The sequence below is a fragment of the Salvelinus namaycush genome, chromosome 3, assembly GCF_016432855.1.
Source record: "Salvelinus namaycush isolate Seneca chromosome 3, SaNama_1.0, whole genome shotgun sequence".
NCBI classification, from domain to species: Eukaryota; Metazoa; Chordata; class Actinopteri; order Salmoniformes; family Salmonidae; genus Salvelinus; species Salvelinus namaycush.
Genome location: NC_052309.1, coordinates 60,978,165 through 60,996,076, shown reverse-complemented (window position 1 = coordinate 60,996,076; position 17,912 = coordinate 60,978,165). Strand labels below are relative to the sequence as shown.

Below are 17,912 nucleotides of genomic sequence, written 5' to 3'. Positions count from 1 at the left end.
ATGGCGGCCCGGGTAAGATATTTTCTCGGTTGTTCAATATCTCATTGTCAAAATAAACATTTTCTTTCGTTGTAAATAGAATACAATGCCGAGTGTGATGTATGGCTTCCAGATACGCGAAGGAAGGAGGTTGTCAGCTTTCAAATGGCAAGAATTTAGCTGCAGCAACGTCGCACCTGAATGTCAAGTTCGACGTCGGCTCTGCAATTTCAATGCAGAATGTTTTTTTACGCCCTGGCGTTCAGCTTGATAGGTACCCGCACAATCTGGTTTTGACGGGTCGCAAAAATAATTTATCTGTCTTGTAGAATCATCCTACAGTCAGCGCTAGGAAGCTTTAGGCCTCTACAGCTAGCCACTGCATTAGCTGAGTGAATCGGTTGAAGCTAATCCTGGATTTTACTTGCCCTTTAGCCGACAGGATGCTTAAAGGGGCAATTAAAACCTTTTTATAGGATATCTGTGCAAAAAGTGCTTGTAGTAATTTTGTGAAAAGCATATCACAGCAGCGCACGCAGGCTTCCTTGTCCATAGCACGACCTCCTTGTCCATAGCACGACTTATATACAGTAGCCTATGGCAGTTTTGTGAGTCCGGAGTATAATCTATGCTTTCTTGCATTAGAAAGCTATTTTTGTGCTATCTAGATCATGGTTTTGCAAACCCCCTTTTTGTATGCCCACGGATCAATTTCCAAAAACATCTATTTTTGGGGGGGAACTCAGTCAGGGTCCATTTGCTGTTGAGAGTTAGAATGGTAGAAGAAACAAGGTGTAATTTCAACACGTGGTTGTGGATCATCAGCAGTTCCCTTGTTAGGTCTATGTCAGTCACTGACAGTCACTTCATTAGCCCGTGTCCGCTTGCATTCGTTTGGTAAATTAGTCTTACCAGCTATCTAAACGTGTAGTAATCATGGTCGAATTACCGACCTGGTCTCCCCATTGATTTTGTTAGTCACTCTCACTCAGATATCATTTAAAAAACCGCAAACATTTCTCTCCACTCCATTGCAAAATGAGTAGAATTGCAGGAAATTAACTCTAAAACTAAAAAGGGCCCCAAAAAATTACTTATGGCCACCATATTTCTTCTAGGCCTCCACCCCAATCAATATCGCCCGTCAACTAATTAAGACGAAGCAGTGCATGACAAGCAACAATCTGTCGCCAATAGAGATGCATTCCAGCCAGGCAGCCACAACCTATAACAGGGGTAAACAGCCCTGTTCCTGGAGTACCGCAGGTATATATGCTATGCTCAACTTGAACAGACAGCACCAGGCTGATGCATTACGTAGGTTAGCTATGCTCTGCATGGCCTGCTGATATGGACTGATGCCAGTGTGCTGCCAAATTCCTATTGGAAATATCCTATATCACTGGATTTTAATCACAGGATGGAGCACAGTTTCGAGCTGGTTGACTGTCAAGTTATCCACCGCACCTTGTATGTACTGTATGTAGGCCCATCACTAATGCTGATTGAAGCTCTTCTCCTGTCTCTCCCAGTGTAAAACCATGACATGTTGTGGAGATCTAAGCTTGCCCATTGAATTTACATAGCTCAAGGCGAAATTGTAATATAGGTGGGGCATAATAGCATGAGATTTTCAAATCAAGGCCTATTTCATTGGTTGATGTTGTTGCCCGCCTGCATTATTCAAACGTGTATCCAGAAGACAACATTGGCAATACCCCTCTGTGGTTTGAGAATAAGGACTGAAAACTGAAACCACGAGGGACACCTTTCCATTCTCAGTGGATTCTCTGTTGAAATATAGGCCTCTATATTTACAACAAGACAGCTTTGATTTGTCAACAGGGTTTGCATCCAGCCAGGGCACCGTGGGCACACAGACAAGACCAGAGGTGCAATTTGTCAAAGTCTGACTAGAGCTATTGTGTTCTTTTTAAACATATCCGCCAGAGGTGTCTGTCACAAATTCCAGGGCCCTATGCACTGCTGAGTTACATGACAAGGCATTTTTTGGTTGAACAAAATATTTTCCCCTCCAGTGCTCTAGTATAATGGCCCTAATGAAATTACAAGACAGTATTGAACATGCAATCTTTACACTATGAAAATAACAGAAATTACATTCTTTAAGATAGTATTCTACTCTTTCTTGCCATTAAGTGTCAAGGCAATGGTTAGCTTTTGTACATTAGTGTGCTGGACTCAGCAGTTCGTTTCAGTCGACAGACTTGTTTAAGGCAGCTGATGATACATTTTTAGTCAGTCACAAAGCATGAGTCAACTGTGTCCACTGGCATTGGTCTCCCTCCTTCCCTCGCCCTTGCAGAGTGCACTGCACATTGTTGCTGGGCCTAGGGTGTCAGAGCTGCCGAGAGGGACATAGATGGTATCACAGACTGACAGCACACAGCGGACATTTTACAACAGAGGGAAATAGCCTACATGAATACCCCTTACAAAATGTTCTTACTAAGAGTGAAACATAAGAAATGACGCAGATTCACTATGAACAGTAGACCTAGGGAATGTATACCGTAGATGGCTGTCAGAGAATGACCTTCGTTTGTGTACAGTACCAGTCAAAAGTTTGGACACACTACTTCAAGGGTTTTTCTTTATTTTTACTATTTTCTACATTTTAGAAAAATAGTGAAGACATCAAAACTATGAAATAACACATATGGAATCATGTAGTAACCAAAAAAGTGTTAAACAAATCAAAATATATTTTATATTTGAGATTCTTCAAAGTCGCCACCCTTTGCCTTAATGACAGCTTTGAACATGTGGGATTCTCTCAACCAGCTTCATAAGGTAGTCAGCTGTAATACATTTCAATTAACAGGTGTGCCTTGTTAAAAGTTCATTTGTGGAATTTCTTTCCTTCTTAATGCGTTTGAGCCAATCAGTTGTGTTGTGACAAGATATACAAAAGATAGCCATATTTGGTAAAAGACCAAGTCCATATTATGGCAAAAACAGCTCAAATAAGCAAAGACCCAGAGTTACCTCTGCTGCAGAGGATAAGTTCAATAGAGTTACCAGCCTCAGAAATTGCAGCCCAAATAAATGCTTCACGGAGTTCAAGTAACAGACACATCTCAACATTAACTGTTCAGAGGAGACTGCGTGACTCAGGCCTTCATGGTCGAATTGCTGCAAAGAAACTACTACTAAAGGACACAAATAAAAAGAAGAGACTTGCTTGGGCCAAGAAACAGGAGCAATGGATATTAGACCGGTAGATATCTGTCCTTTGATCTGCTGAGTCCAAATTTGAGATTTTTGGTTCCAACTGCCGTGTCTTTGTGAGACGCAGAGTAGGTGAACGCATGTTCTCTTCATGTGTTGTTCCCACCATGAAGCATGGGGGTGTGATGGTGTGTGGGTGCTTTGCTGGTGACACTGTCAGTGATTTATTTTGAATTCAAGGCACACTTAACCAGCATGGCTACCACAGCATTTTGCAGCGATACGCCATAAAGGGACTATCATTTGTTTTTCAACAGGACAATGACCCAACACACCTCGAGGATGTGTAAGGGCTATTTGACCAAGAAAGAGAGTGATGGAGTGCAGCATCAGATGACCTGGCCTCTACAATCACCCACCTCAACCCAATTTAGATGGTTTGGGATGAGTTGGACCACAAAGTGAAGGAAAAGCAGCCAACAAGTGCTCAGCATATGCGAGAACCCCTTCAAGAGTGTTGGAAAATCATTCCTCATGAAGCTGGTTGAGAGAATGCCAAGAGTGTGCAAAGCTGTCATCAAGGCAAAGGGTGGCTACCTTGAAGAATCTGAAATATATTTTGATTTGTTTAACACTTCTTTGCTTACTACATGATTCCATATGTGTTATTATATAGTTTTGATGTCTTCACTATTATTCTACAATGTAGAAAATAGTAAAAATGAAGAAAAACCCTTGAATGAGTAGGTGTGTCCAAACCTTTGACTGGTACTGTATGTGTGGTCATTCATGGCCTTGTAGTAATGGGCATCTTTTACATGGCCGGTGGTTTAGAAGAATCTACATCCTATGTTGACATCCGATCCTCTTCATTCATGAGCCCGCTCCCATCTTTGTATTTTAATTGGAGTTAACATATGTTTATGTAACATACAACAGTGTAAATAAACAAACACAACAGCGCACCGGAAAGATTACTCAGACAAATCTGTGTTCTGTGCAAGATGGCATGGAATGGGGGAGGTTTTCAACAGGACAAGAATCAGGATATAAGATCGTTGCGTGAGTGTGACAGGATCCGAGAAAATGACAAACTGAATTAGATAATATTCTCCCTCCTGTGAACCTCTACACATCCTCTACAACCAATAACCACCCCAAACTACACTCCCACAAACTGCAACTAAACTACTCGTAGTAAACTAAACTACCATACACTACCACTTTCTGTCCATAACTGTCCCTGCCTCCAACAGTGCATACAGGTCTTCATAAGGATATCATAACTGCACTGGAAGTATGGACTGGCAGTATTAGAACATGACAGAGGAGACTGGTGGGGCAGAGATATAGGAGGGCGAGCTCATTATAATGGCTGAATTGGAATTAATTGAAAGGTATCAAACACCAGGTTTTCATTCATACTGTTCCATTTATTCCATTCCAGCCACTACAGTGAGCCCGTCCTCTGATATTTCCACCCACCAGCCACCATTGGACCAGAACGTTAATAGCCAGACCCAGACTGAAGTGTATTGAGACTGTGATGAAGCGCTGAGTGATTAACCAAAATGTTTGTTTTTTTCAGTTATTAAACAACTAATTGACCAATTGACCTTTTTTTTTTTTGTGAGCCCAACGCACCGTTTCTATAGAGAGAAATCAAATCATTCCCAAGAGAAAGTGCTGAATGGAGTTGTAGTTTTCATTAACCTTTTACTGCAGTGGGCTAAATCAGGGTAACACAGAGTGTTTCTTGGTAGTCTTAAATACATCTACTTTGAAACAAAAGTATACAACTCACACAAATGGTTATGAGTTTTAAAAAAACAAGGCACCTGTACCATGTCAGATATAGAGTTGAAATGTATTCAAATTTGTGTTTGTATTCCAATATTCCAATTTATATACAGTACATCACAGAATACTGATTTATAGCGAAACTATTTGACATAGAAACAACGGATTTTCGGCAGGTTTAAAAAATATATATGTTTATTGATTATGAAAAATATTAATAACATTCCACTCATAAGGCCATTAGGTCATTTGACTGCAGGAAAGGGACTATGCAAACATTCAACCTAGTTCATCGCAGAAACGTGATAATTAACAACAATGACCATAGTTAATTGCGTCTGGTTTTTCCGGCTTGGACAGAGATGGTCCGTGTTCGAGAGGATCAAAACCTTAATCTATCATGGGTAAATTGTGACTGATTGACTAATCTACAAATAGTGAGTAGTTATTTTTGATGCAGGTCCTTTGTAGATCAGTCAGTCGGCAGTCACCTGCACTATCCGGCTGCAATGTCGTACAAGCCCATGGATACACTTTTACGCCTGTTACGTTACAGCAGTGATCCACTATACGGATAGCCCCACTAGCTTCACCCTCATTTCGGTGCTAGCAAGCAAGCAAGCATGCGAGGTAGTGCTAGGTATCAACAGCCAATCCAGTAGGGTCTGGAAACTATAGTGAGCCTCGATTGGTCAATTGCAACGTGATGTCGAGGAGTACGCGACAAAAGTTAAGCTTTTCCCAACTTTGGTCCCGCCCTGTTCACGCTCCCTCGCCCATGCTTGTATCGCCCAACGGTTCCTGCCCACTTTGCTTCCCTACATTGAAAATGAATGGGGTTTCGTTGTTTCAACGCCCCCAACGTGCTAGCTTTGAAGAACTAGTAAAATGATAACTCTGCAGCATACATAGGCAGGCTAGCTTAGCTAAATAGGATGACTAAAGACAGTACAGTATGCAGAGAACATTGTCTGGCTGCTACTGAGCAGAGATGAGATGATGACTTTAAGGAATACAAATAATAAAGTCATCAAATAAAAACTAAGTAATACACACAATTGAAATATTTTATTATTTCATAGTAATTTCCTATTTTGTCTACCCAATGTGGACCTGACTGAGACAATGGAATATTTTAAATGTTTTTGGCAATTTCCATTAAGAATCTCAAAAATAACTTGAATGTCATAATTTTTTTAATGCATTTAATGTGAAAAAAGAAAACAAATCGTAAAACCCGGTATAATTGATTTCATAATCGAACCGAAACCAAACCGAACTCGAAAATCACTAATCGCTCAGCACTACCGCGATGAGACCAAGACCAGTTTAAATATAAAAAAACATGAACCAGAGGGTTTAATGATGAGAGCATTTTAGCTCTCCACAGGCCCTTTATAAAGAAAATGGGTAATTCATTTAGCTAGGCTTCTGGTAAACTAATTATCTCAGAACAGCGTAGTGTCAAACATCAAACATCTCCCTCGCTGTTAGTCACGTGTTCAGTAATACACAGCACTGATGTATATGACATATAAATTGGTCTCATTTAATTATTCAGTCTGCAGCCATGTTTTTTACCATCAGATATGTCACACAACAAAAACACTAGTCTCACTAACATTTCTATAAGCCTATGTTTTTATGATCTTATGCACCAGATATCTCTCTGCATATATTGAAAATGTTATAACAACATGGGTTGTGTGTCTTTATAGCCATATCTCCGCGATGCGTCGTGCCTAATAACAGCCCTTAGCCGCGGTATATTGGCTATATACCACACCCCCTCATGCCTTATTGCTGAATTATAGCCACATCTCTATATGTATATGTTATGTGCCTATATACGTATATACATGTGTATGAGTGTACAGTGTGGGTGTCTGTGTAATCTCTGTGTTGGTGTAGGGTCTTCATCTGTGTGAGTGTTGAGCTGCAGCTATATTTAGAGAGAGTGTCACTTTGTGCCGCGGGGGCATTGCAGTGGACCAGGCATGAACAGTTCAAACACTCTTTTCATCAGACACACAATTCATCTGATAGTTGTGATGGGATTATGCTTAGACTGTACAAAACAAGAAGACCTCGTAGTTGAGTTTAGGTATTCTCTCGGATTCTGAGCAGGGTGATGATCAGGGTGTTTTCTCTAGGACAAGAGCGACCTTCAGATGTGTCCTCTTGCCCTGCTGTGATGCGTTCACTCGCTAAGCAGTGGTACGTTCCTCTATCTCTGCTGGAGGCGTCAAACAAAGAGCATGCAGGAGAATCAGCTAACGAGGACAAAGCAAAATATAACTCATGTGAGTTTAATTGTATTGGAATGGAACCAGAAGGCATAGACATCCTTGGTAGCAACATTTGCCTGATATATTTAGAAAAGCTTGAAGCTTCATTGCTGGCTGGACAGAGCAAAAAAAGGATATAAAAAAAGTATAATAATCAAGTTACAATTATCTTTCACATTTGGCAGCTATATTGTGTCACTCAAAAATAGGACGGGAAATTCCCTACCGCACAATGTAGCCAAATTGCACAGAACAAATACAAGCACATGACCTTTTTGAATCTTCATCTACAAAACATAACATACCCTGCAAGTGTGATGTGTCTGCATGGTCTCTCCCTGCCATTAAATCTCCCCAACTTCAATGTAATTACTTTCCAGTAGGGCAAGACAGCCAAGAACTAACTTAAAGTGATTTTTCTGAAACAGAAAAAGGAATTGGCTTTCAAACCTACCATATTAGCTCAAAGTCTTCAGCTGCTTCTGAATTCATAACACATACAGTTGAAGTCAGAAGTTAACAAACACTTAGATTGCAGTCATTAAAACTCGTTTTTCAACCACTCCACACATTTCTTGTTAACAAACTATAGTTTTGGCAAGTCGGTTAGGACATCTACTTTGAGCATGACACAAGTAATTTTTCCAACAATTGTTTACAGACAGATTATTTCACTTGTAATTCACTGTATCACAATTCCAGTGTGTCAGAAGTTTACATACACCAAGTTGACTGTGCCTTTAAACAGCTTGGAAAATTCCAGAAAAGTATGTCATGGCTTTAGAAGCTTCTGATAGGCTAATTGACATCATTTGAGTCAATTGGAGGCGTACCTGTGGATGTATTTCAAAGCCTACCTTCAAACTCAGTGCCTCTTTGCTTGACATCATGGGAAAATCAAAATAAATCAGCCAAGACCTCAGAAAAAAAATTGTAGACCTCCACAAGTCTGGTTCATCATTGGGAGCAATTTCCAAATCCTGAAGGTACCACGCTCATCTGTACAAACAATAGTATGTAGGCATAAACACCATGGGACCACGCAGCCGTCATACCGCTCAGGAAGGAGACACGTTCTGTCTCCTAGAGATGAACGTACTTTGGTGCGAAAAGTGCAAATCAATCCCAGAACAACAGCAAAGTACCTTGTGAAGATGCTGGAGGAAACAGGTACAAAAGTATCTATATCCACAGTAAAACGAGTCCTATATATCTAAATAACCTGAAAGGCCGCTCAGCAAGGAAGAAGCCACTGCTCCAAAACCACCATAAAAAAGCCAGACAACAGTTTGCAACTGCACATGGGGACAAGGATTGTACTTTTTGGAGAAATGTCCTCTGGTCTGATGAAACGAAAATATAACTGTTTGGCCATAATGACCATCGTTATGTTTGGAGGAAAAAGGGGGAGGCTTGCAAGCCGAAGAACAACATCCCAACCGTGAAGCACGGGGGTGGCAGCATCATGTTGTGGGGGTGCTTTGCTGCAGGAGGGACTGGTGCACTTCACAAAATAGATGGCTTCATGAGGGAGGAAAATTATGTGTATATATTGAAGCAACATCTCAAGACATCAGTCAGGAAGTAAAAGCTTGGTCGCAAATGGGTCTTCCAAATGGACAATGACCCCAAGCATACTTCCAAAGTTGTGTCAAAATGGCTTAAGGACAACAAAGTCAAGGTATTGGAGTGGCCATCACAAAGCCCTGACCTCAATCCTATAGAAAATGTGTGGGCTGAACTGAAAAAGCGTGTGCGAGCAAGGAGGCCAACAAACCTGACTCAGTTACACCAGCTCTGTCAGGAGGAATGGGCCAAAATTCCCCCAACTTATTGTGGGAAGCTTGTGGAAGGCTACCTGAAACGTTTGACCCAAGTTCAACAATTTAAAGGCAATGCTACCAAATACTAATTGAGTATATGTAAACTTCTGACCCACTGGGAATGTGATGAAATAAATAAAAGCTGAAATAAATCATTCTCTCTACTATTATTCTGACGTTTCACATTCTTAAATTAACTGACCTAAAACAGGGGATTTTTACTAGGATTAAATGTCAGGAATTGTGAAAACTGAGTTTAAAAGTATTTGGCTAAGGTGTATGTAAACCTCCGACTTCAACTGTATCACTGTGCTGACTCTAAATGCCCTTCAAAATCTGACCTATGGCCTTCTTGTTGACTCACTTACAATGGTTTCAAGTAAAGATTGGTGTAGGGAGAACTGATCCCAAATCAGTTTGTGAAATAGATTGTGTATGCACTTTTTTCTGGTGCTGTTATGGAAATAACTGATTTGTAGACATAGTATACTGGTAAGATTGTCAAACTACCATGGAAAAAGTAACGCCTCATTTTAAATTATTGCATAAATATTGTGGTTTTGTAAACATAAAATATAGGCCCGCAGGCATATATAGTATATTCAAATACACTGAGTATACCAAACATTAGGAACACCTTCCTAATATTGAGTAGCACCCCCCATTTGTCCTCAGAACAAACTAAATTCATCAAGGCATGGACTCTACAAGGTGTTGAAAGTGTTCCACAGGGATGCTGGCCCACGTTGGCTCCAATGCTTCCCACAGTTGTGTCAAGTTGTCTTGATGTCCTTTGGGTGGTAGACCATTCTTGATACATACAGAAATTTGTTGAGCGTGACAAACCCAGAAACTTCACAGTTCTTGACATAAACCGGAGCGCCTGGCACCTACTACCATACCCTTGTTCAAAGGCACTTATATCTTTTGTCTTGCCCATTCAACCTATGAATCGCACGTATACACAATCCGTGTCTCAATTGTCTCAAGGCTTAATAATCAATTCTTTAACCTTTCTCCTCCCCTTTGTCTACACTGATTGTAGTGGATTTAACAAGTGACATCAGTAAGAGATCTTAGCCTTCATACTGGATTCACCTGGTCAGTCTATGTCATGGAAAGAGCAGGTGTCCATAATGTTTTCTATACTCAGTTTAATTATGTTTCTACTGTATACATCATTGGGTGAACCTGATGCACTAGCTGGCTATGAGCCATAGGTGAATGGCTCCTCCTACTGGCTGCATGCATACATATCGATCTCCAGCACAGACATCTCAGTGGATACCTCCCCCAGGACTCTTGCTGATGGAATACTGAAAAGGGATTCGTGAAATAAGGCAGGAGAAAAAGCCTGGAATATTCTGTCCTACGAGACTGCATGGCTGGGCGGGGCATCAAGATTTACGATTGTGTGTGTGCGGTGTGTGTATATACCGCAATCATAAGACGGATCACTGAACACCCTCTATTCTTAGTCCTGAATGCAGCATACTTCCACCAATGAGCCATTTGTAATATATGTTTTGAATACAGTCTTCAGGGTTTGTGGGGTGTGACAACTTTGAATCCAAATGGTGTCTCATTAAATGCCTTGAGTTCTGTTATGAATTAAGGTATTTATGTTAATGTAAGGACTGGGTGTCGGAGTGCGAAGTCAAACGCAGGAAGCAGAGGGTGCAATAACAAATGGTCCCTTTTAATGAACACTGAGAAACTAAAGTCACCCTTCTAATACACTGGGTGCTCACAAAAACTACCCCAGACACGGGGGGAATGAAAGCAGTCCAGTAACCACGTAGTACAAAACAGACACCACGCTTAACAACTAATAATCCCGCACAAAGAACCGGGCGGGCCGGCTGACTGATAAGCCCAACTAATTACCAACAAATGAAAACAGGTGTAATCAATAAACACATAAGGAGGGGGAGAAAAGGATCAGTGGCAGCTAATAGGCCGGTGACGACGACCGCCGAGCGCCACCCGAACGGGAAGGAGAGCCTGCCTCGGTCGGAGTCGTGACAGTTAAGGGTTTAATTCTTACTACATTTTCAAAACCGTGTAATGTCTTGCTTGTTTGTGCATAATACAGCTCCTATTACCATTTTAATTAGCCATACATGACAGTAACCCTGGGGTTCCATCCATTCATCACATAAACTCATCAAAAATACGAAAGATTTCTGCTCTCATGGAATTTCATATTAGTTCTCACATTAAGACAATATTTTCTGTTTACAATGTGAAGAATGAATCTCTTCCTTATGTAAGATCTACATAAGACTGTTAAGCATATATGACTGACAAATGACAATACTACCAGATTTGGGGTATAGTTTATAGTAGACGCTTAGCTTGCTAAAAACTCACATTTCAAAAACAAGACTCTAGCCACAGACCAATTTATTTGGGCAGTGTAAATTCACTGACGTTAAAATGTCCACATGCTTTGGTGCAGTTCAGGACGGGAACAAAACTAAAGTGAGTGAAATGATAAGAATGACCCCAACTCTGCCCCGCTCTGCATACGCTTGCCACTTGCCACTGTCAAAGTGGTATTCCTTCGATTGTGAATCAATGCACCCGGTGCTGCTTCAGCTCTCTGACAGACAGTGGTCCTGGCTGTCTCAATTCTCTGTCTTATGTCCTCCTCTTCCCCTCCCTCTTTGCTTGCGTACGTTGGCCCCCAGGTCGTAATATTTTTCAAGGTATGTATGTAAGTCATTTCCTCATGTATGACCTCCCACGCCACCCGCTAAACGTCTAATAGCTTCATTGGACAGTCAGTCGGCTTTACTGAAAGTAGCTTTATCCGCCTCGTCAACTCCCAAGGTCTTACGAAAGCCCCCCCCCCCCCCCCCCCCCCCCCCTGCTGCCACTGCCGCCGCTCTCACCCCTGGTAGTGACTGTCTCAGGAGAAACCATATACATATGGTACATATCAACTGCCATTGCAGATCCATTGACGGAGTTGCAATGCAGAGAGGGAAGTTATTTGATTGAGTGCACAAACAACTCATTATCATCCATTACTCCTCCACTGCAGTTTCACTAAGAGTGTTTAGACCTACTCTTGAGCCGGGATCAAACAGAAAAGCTTTAGCCTATTTATTTGTCTTCTGGCTGAGCGAGCGCTGGCAGTATGGTAGATGAAGGGGTAGACTAGACTGCATGTGATGATTTTATAAGTGGGACAGGGCAGTGTGCCAGCACTGCAGTGCAATACGCACCTCTCTATAACTTGCCACAACCCAAGCATTCCCTTTGCTCCCAAACATTGCGACTCCCAACAACCGCTGCCCTTGCTCTTCGCTCTCCGCTCCCCAGCCGCCAGCGCTCAAATGTCAGACAAGCAAACGTACATGGCAGGCATGTGTCTAGCTATGAGTGAGCTAAATCAGAGATGACTATGGCATGCATATCTTCACAGGGTACGTTCACAACCAACGTATAGGATTGTATCAAATCTAACTGAAATGAATGGCTATTCGTCTCCTTGTTATGTCATCAATTAAATATTAAAGACCCAGACTAAGACCTCAAGACCCAAACTAAGACCACACCTTATGACACCCAGATGAAGATGCAACCTATTTAGACCAAGACCAAACCAGTTGTTATTTTAGTCCAACTTGGCTCTGACAAGTGATGGACTTGCGTGTTATTTCACTTATACATGGCCATATAACTGACAAGATGGTCTTCAAAGATGCATCTTGACATCATGAGTTGAAAATCCACGAAGACCGCGGTCTCATCATAGACCATGAGCCCGGACCCAGACCTCTGGCACTGTGGCCCAGACCAAGACTGTTTTTAAATGATCTAGACAATTCTTGAGATAGGGGGTTCTTGGGTTCTCAATCTCCCCTGATTTGTCTTAAAAGCTGGAATAGGTATTGCATCATTATCCAGATCCCTTTCTGTCTTGACCTGAAAAGTGTATTTGTGGCCTTCATGGCCTTCTCTGGGATTTTTAATTGGAACAATAGGTTCTTGCTTTTTCTCAACTTTTCTCTTTTACTTAAAGTGTTTAGAGGTTTGTCTTGTGTACCAAAGGGAAGGCTCTGTACTGCATAGCATCCTTGGTATGTTATGACAGTTCACAGGCGGTCTGGAAGCTATGCTCTTAGCAACAAACAAAGGTGACTCTAACCTTTTCACTCAGTGAATTGTGCGAGCAGAGCTATGGAAGAGAATGTCAATGCCGTAAATCCGTGCAATATTCTGACATAAGAATGTAGAAACTCGCCAACAATAATTGTGTTTAGATAAGTTACCGCGACTAAGAAAGAAGTGTTCTTTTTGTCTTTTGAATTTGTCTTTGGTTTCATTGTATTTTGTATGTCATTCGTTCATTCGTTCATTCATTCGTTCACAGTCTTGTAACGACTGTAACAGGTTCTAACAAATAAACTAACTAGCTAGCTGTATCTGCTGCTTGTTGCTGCTCTCTGGCGTTGTCTGTTTTAAGGCTGGATTATATATGCATTTGACTATCTTGTGATGTTGGACAAACATTGCTGTTGCCTATGAGTTGAAGTATGTTGAATTTGCAGAGAAACTAAACATGATCAATGTTCCACCCAAAGAAATGCTGTGACATATCTACAGTATACTGTTGCATTGCTACAAAGTTGAATGGTTCATTATTTACCCAAACACCATAGTGTGAACTACCAGAATTTAACTGGAAGTTTCTTAATGATTTTTGATGAAAGTCAAGAGGTCATCATGGGTGTGTCTCCTGGTTGTTTCTTTGCCTCAGTCTCAACAAGGAAACCCAAGTTGCTTGATGATGCTACTAAATGTAAAATGAGTTTTCCTTTGGGAAATGGAAAGGAAATGCTGCGTCACCACTCATCTACTAGAGTAATATCTCCCCTTCAACTTATCCCACTTCCTTCTTCCCTCCTCTTCTCTTCTCTCTGTTTGTCTATCTTTCCCTCTCTCTCTCTCTCTCTCTTCTTTCTTTCTGTTCTCCACTGCAGACGATGCAAGCGGCACGATGCCCGACAGATGACCTGTCGTTGACAAACTGTGCTGTGGTGAGCGAGAAGGATCTGCAGTCTGGACAGTGAGTAATCACACTATACAGTGTAGCCCTCTGTAGTCTGGAAAATCACACTACATCAGGGTTCCCCAACTGGAAGTTTTCTGAGCTTTTTTAAATATCTTTTTTTTCACATAAAAGACTGTAAAAACACCAGAAAACCAGCTCCAAGTGATTTTCAATTTGGAAATCTGTTCCCAAGTATTCCTTCGCATAATAGAGAGACACGTGAATGGATACAAATGTAAGCAACGTTTGAAATTATTATATTTTAGTCAAAATATTATATCTTTTTGGGCTTCTTGCGGTCAATTTGCAGTCTACAAATTGTAATGTTCCGGGCCCCCAAACGATCCGCTCAAGATAAAATCGGCCCATGGCTGAATCTAGTTGATGATCCCTGGTCTACGAGCTATAGTCTGGTGTAGCGTTTACCACTTGGGACCTCACATGCCTTACAATAATGTATGTACGAGCCCTGTTTGAGCACAGTTTTGGTCACTCTGTCTTTGCTTTTCTGCACTGTCACACGATCTTCCCAATGTACCGTCAACATATTTGTTTAAATATCAAAGGAGATCGGGTGTATGAAAATGTTGAAAATTGTGCCTTGGCATTTATTTCAGTGTTCTCCCTAGATTTATTCTTACTTTAGGTGGAGTCCAGGGAGCAGATAGGTGTGGCTAATGTTGCCTAAGTAACAACAGGAGAAACGCTGTTCACATCGACTCTGTAAGGGCATTTACAAATAAGACATTGAAAAAGAGCACAGGTCCTTGCCGTGTATTGATATGACGTACTGAGATAGGACGTCACCACGTCAGTAAAGGAATGTGAGGGATTACACGGATAGTGATGGAGTAAAGACATGAGTCTGGTTGATTTAATTCAGTATAATATTTTAAATTAGCACGAGTTGTAAGTGTACGATTGAACAATTGCGACAAGGATAACGTTTGAAAACGATAGTTAAATCTGAAAAGTGAGTTAGTGTCGTCGAGATGGAAAACACTGTGCCAAAGTTTGACAGCTAACGTTACAGTGAGCCTGCTACACTAGGTGGTTGATGGCGTTTGAGCTGTTCGCGGATGGTAAAGGATTACTGTCCGGTGACGCTGATCCGGTTACAAAACAACTGAGGAGAGCTATGTTTCTGCGTCATGCTGGGACAGATGTGCAGGACATTTTCTTCACACTCGCAGACACCGGAGAACCAACGGACTACGTCATGCTTCGAACACATCGACAGTGTCTTGCGCAAAATAGGACGCAGCATCATCTGGAGATGTGTGCAACAAAAGTTCCACATTCACCACCTGCTACCATTTCTGTCAAGCCGTCCACGCATACAGTTTGAAGCATAAATTCGGTAAATCCAAGGTATGCACCACACCGAACGTACTGCAACTGCAACGCTGCAAGGCAAACGCAGAGTTTCATAGGAAATGAATAATTCTGGCGTACCAAAAATGCAAATCGCTGTCGGTGTGTTCGAAGTGTCAGGGCTGTGGTTGCGTTAAACGCATACTTCGTGCCACAGGTGAACACAGCGTTCGCGAGACAGACATTTTATCAACTGACACAGAAAACTGGTGAGACAGTTCAGCAATTTGTTACTCGTCTTAGACAAGCAACTAAAGACTTTGCTGGAGATAAGGACAATCAAATTAGAGATACCATACTTAGCAAGTGTAATACTGAATATGTGCGACGAAAACTATTGGAGGGCCCTGGGCTAACATTAGCACAATGTGAAATAATTGAAGTGCAAATGGCCGCCATGCATGTGAGTACAGATGCTAAAGATAATGAGACCTGTGCATCATGTTTACAAAAAGGATAGGAAATATCACAAAAATGGGCTGAGACAGAATGCAGAAGGAAAAGGCCAGCAAATGAGAACTGTAACTGACAGCATCCCGTTCTCAGTGGGAGGGGTCAGTTTATTCATGCTAATTGACTCTGGGGCCACGAGTGATATAGTAGATGAGAGCACATGGGAAATGTTGAAAGCCAAGGAAATAAAGTGCCATTCATCACCGGACTGATAAAAAGCTATATGCATACTCATCAAGCGAGCCATTATCAGTAAAAGGGGTTTTCACATGCCAAATAAAGATAGGCAAGCACAGCACACAGGCTGAGTCCACATAGTTCACTGTGACATGTGGATGCAGAGTACCATTGCTAGGTAAAGAGACTGCCATGCTAGAAGTGGGTGTTGACATAGCAGCAGTGACAGATGTAAAAACTCAGATAAAACGGCGATACCCCAGGTTGTTTGAAGGGGTGGGTAAGCTAAACACAAAGCAGATCAACCTACATGTTGATCAAATGTGACACCAGTAGCACAGGCCGTTCGGTGTGGACCATTCCACCTGAGAGAAGCTGTGGAGAAAAGATGGAGGAACCACAAAACATGGACTTAATGGAGAGAGTGGAAGGTGCCACACCATGGGTGAATACGGTAGTGGTGGTGCCACACCATGGGTGAATACGGTAGTGGTGGTGCCACACCATGGGTGAATCTGGTAATGGTGGTGCCACACCATGGGTGAATACGGTAGTGGTGGTGCCACACCATGGGTGAATCTGGTAATGGTGGTGCCACACCATGGGTGAATCCGGTAGTGGTGGTGCCACACCATGGGTGAATCTGGTGTGGTGGTGCCAAAACCGGATGGTGACATAAGACTGTGTCTAGACATGAGACAAGCGAACACAGCAATCATTTGTGGCAGGTACCCAATCCCCACAGTAGGTGAACTTTTGCAAGGAATGCATGGGCCTGTCATGTTCAGTAAACTGGATCTTAAATGGGGCTGTCATCAATTGGAGTCGAGAGGCATAGCGACGTTTGCAGTGCATAATGGGATATACTAATATAAAAGACTCATATTTGGAGTTTCATTGGCGAGCGAGCAGTATCAACATGAAATCGCAACACCACTGGCAGGCATCGAGGGGGTGGAAAACATCGGATGGCATCATCGTCCACACCCCAGACAAGGAGACCCATGACCAGCGGCTACATGCTGTCCTCAATAGGCTGGAGAACTGTGGGCTGACTCTCAACTCAGAGAAATGTCAGTTCAACATGGACAAATTGGTGTTTATGGGCATGTTCCTCTCACAGAAAGGCGTAAGGCCCACAGCTGAAAGAGTGAGAGCAGTGGTCGAGGCCAGGGAGCCTGAGACGGCATCAGAGGTTCCTAGCTTTCTAGGTTCAGTGGGCTGCGGCAGTAGGTTTATTGCCCAGTTCTCTACACTCTCAGAGCCTCTGCGGAAGTTGACCAAGAAGGAAACAACATTCCACTTCGGACAGGAAACAGGAAAAGGCATTTCAGATGTTAAAAGAGTAACTGGCTGAAGCCGCGACACTCGCATACTTTGACAAAGACGTGCCCACAAAAGTAATAGCAGATGCAGGACCAGTGGGCCTAGGAGCTGTTCTTGTGCAATAACAAGGATAAATGGTTCCAGTCTGTTATGTGAGCAAGAGTCTGTCAGTGTGAACGTAGATATTCACAAACTGAACATGAGGCCCTTGCATCGGTTTGGGCTTGTGAAAGGCTTCACCCGTGTGTTGACACGGCAGGGAATTTGATCTAGTGACTGACCACGAGGCGTTAGAGGCTATTTACAGTCCTCGCTCAAAGCCATGCGCTCGCATCGAACGGTGGGTGCTGAGACTCCGACCCTATGACTTTCGAGTTGTCCACATACCGGGGGAAAAACAACATCGCTGACCCTCTGTCTCGTCAAATTGGGAAG

The 17,912-nt window shown here is 42.3% G+C and overlaps 1 protein-coding gene across 1 annotated transcript in view; it reads left to right on the top strand.

Annotated features, from left to right (window-relative positions):
• Nucleotides 1-17,912, top strand: part of LOC120043958 (vesicle-fusing ATPase-like) — a 30,508-nt gene continuing 12,596 nt past the window's right edge. Inside the window, exons 1-2 of the mRNA XM_038988555.1 lie at nt 1-12; nt 14,077-14,162. Of these exons, the coding sequence (XP_038844483.1) occupies nt 1-12; nt 14,077-14,162 (98 nt within the window). The remainder of the gene's footprint in view (nt 13-14,076; nt 14,163-17,912) is intronic.